Source organism: Mercurialis annua, linkage group LG6 (assembly GCF_937616625.2).
Source record: "Mercurialis annua linkage group LG6, ddMerAnnu1.2, whole genome shotgun sequence".
In the NCBI taxonomy this organism is placed as follows: Eukaryota; Viridiplantae; Streptophyta; class Magnoliopsida; order Malpighiales; family Euphorbiaceae; genus Mercurialis; species Mercurialis annua.
The window spans coordinates 11,009,478-11,012,020 of NC_065575.1; the positions used below are offsets into that span (position 1 = coordinate 11,009,478).

The 2,543-nt window shown below is 28.6% G+C and overlaps 1 protein-coding gene across 1 annotated transcript; it reads right to left on the reverse strand.

The window, feature by feature from the left end:
- Positions 1 to 341: 341 nt before the first annotated feature.
- Positions 342 to 1,208, reverse strand: LOC126687573 (uncharacterized). Its single transcript, XM_050382131.1, has one exon. The coding sequence runs from the start codon at positions 1,206 to 1,208 to the stop codon at positions 342 to 344; it is 867 nt and encodes a 288-aa protein (XP_050238088.1).
- Positions 1,209 to 2,543: the final 1,335 nt, after the last annotated feature.

Consider the following 2,543-nt stretch of genomic DNA (forward strand, 5'->3'; position numbering starts at 1 on the left):
GAAAAAGAGAAAAATAGGAAATAAAAACCGTCAATCATCTAAATGCAAAAGGATAAATGGAAAATGGTAAAATTTAATTACTAATCTTGCAAGAATTTACTTAATAACATTAATTATGTTTATTTTCCAATTAACTAGATGAGGTAAAATGACAGAATTTTTGCATACTTTAACAAAAAAATATTGAATAAAGGTAATAATAAAAATAATGAATAAAGTAAAAATTTCATAATAAATTAGGTAACAACCTCATATATCATTTTCTAATTTTTATTTTTAATCCCTTCATTATTTGGAGTTATAAATAATCATTTTTTTTTAGGGAAAAAGGAATGATATTATTAAATCAAATCCATAGCGACAACAGCTGTAAGAAATCCAGGATAGTGGTTAAACCAATCCTGATGACCTGACAAGGAACGGGCAAATTGCGCTAATACATGCGCAGGCTGATTCGCAGATCGCCTTACAAAAACAAAACGCAAATTAATAAACTGTTTCGCTAATTCAACACAATCGAGCACCAACAGATCCGTCTCTGCTACACCAGAATTCCTAATAGCCAACACCACCTCCATCGCATCGGATTCAACCACCACCCGCTGATCGGTTTTCACCCAGCTCAAAGCCTCACGTATACCCATTATCTTAGCCACCCTTGGATCATGATTCCCCAGAAAATTAACAGCCCGAGCTTGAACCAGCACACCTGAGCTATTTCTCACTGTTATCCCAACTCCTATCGACCTGCCATCATTTCTGCAAGAAGCATCAACGTTTACCTTCAACACACCTTCGGCCGGCCTCACCCACTTTAATCTACCATCCTCTCGCACCAAGTTAACATTATCCTTAGCTGGATTAGATTCTCTTGCCTTTCTCCACGCAGTGAGCTGACACCCCGCCATATTAAGCACGTCCAACACCTCCAACCGCTTCTCAGACCAAACAATACTGTTTCTGTTGGACCAGATGTGCCAACAAACCATTGAAATAACACAGGCAGACTCCTTATCAGCTACAACCAGCCAAGACTTGACCCAGTCCACAACTTTTGTACCTGCATAACTCACAAACGCTATACCTGCTGACCTCCAACAATCTTGCGCAAACCGACAGTTGATGAAAAGATGGCAAGCTGACTCATCCTCACAACCACACACCGGACACACAGGATAAATAAAAACTTTTTTGAATAAAATAATCATTTAAATTCCACATTTAACACAAAATTTCCTTGCTTCCGTCTACATAACTCATAACTTAAGTATAATTTCACATTTAACACCTAAAAAGGAAAAACAAAAAGTCAAAAATATTAGAATTTTTTTTGAATAAAATAAGGAAATAATAACAAAAAGATAATAAATAAGGTAACAGTAACAAAAGTTATTGCAATTAATTGTTGTTATATTGTAATCATCTCACCGATGTCAAAAATCTTTTAAACCTACCTAAAATCATCACTATTAATATCCATATATTTTACTTCTCAATACTAAACACTGCAAAAAAAATCTACTAATTTTTCAGGTAACTTTTCTATTATTTTTTTCTTCATCACAAAAAAAAAATTTATTTTTATTTTATTTTATGTGTTTTTCTATCTAACAATTGTGATGGATTTAAGAGTAAAAAGGTATAGTTTATTTTTTATTTCAGTGAATCTCTACGAATTATCATTACTAAGTTTCTTTAAATATTCTAATGGTGATTTTTCTTCTTACTGGCTATCATTTTTATTTCAGTAAATCTCTACGGAGCTATATAATTTTGAGTATTATTAATGTATATTGTGTTTGATTGTAGGTGATGACAAATGAAATTGCACTCGACAACATAGATAAATAAATATTATTGTTTCTAATAATCATAAAAAAAGGTAGGATAAAATTGTGTCTCGAAAAAAAAAATTATGTTCTAAGAAGAAAAAATAATATTAATAAAAATAATCTAATCAGATATTGTCACTTAATCTTTCAATTTTAGCTTCAAATATGTACTTAAATATCAATATGCTTCTTTATTTAAGCTATGAGTACGAGAAGAAGTATTTTGTGTAAAATGTCTATAAGAAATTTTTCTGTAAAATAATTATTTGATAATGAATTGACATATTTTCATAAAATCTCAAATTTCTTATAATTTTTATTTTTTTATATGTAATTATTTTTCTTCCTGTTTTATTAATAATTTAATATTATTTATAAATTTACAATCTTTAATAATTAGTTGCAGCCTCCTAACATCAAAATTAAGAATTATATTCTTTAAATATGTTTTTCTATATATTTATATTATTAAATTAATATTAGAATTTTCAATTTAATTATTAATTCACATAATAAATTGTTGGATATAATAAATATGTTCAATTTAATTGATGGAGTGAAATTTTTATATTTTCATATGCTAAAATTGATTAAATATAATTATAAAGTTAAATAGAGAAACCAATTTTTTGTGAATAAAATGACACAACATAAACAGTATATGCATATTTTTAAAAACAATTGAAACTCTGTAAATATCTAAAATTATAG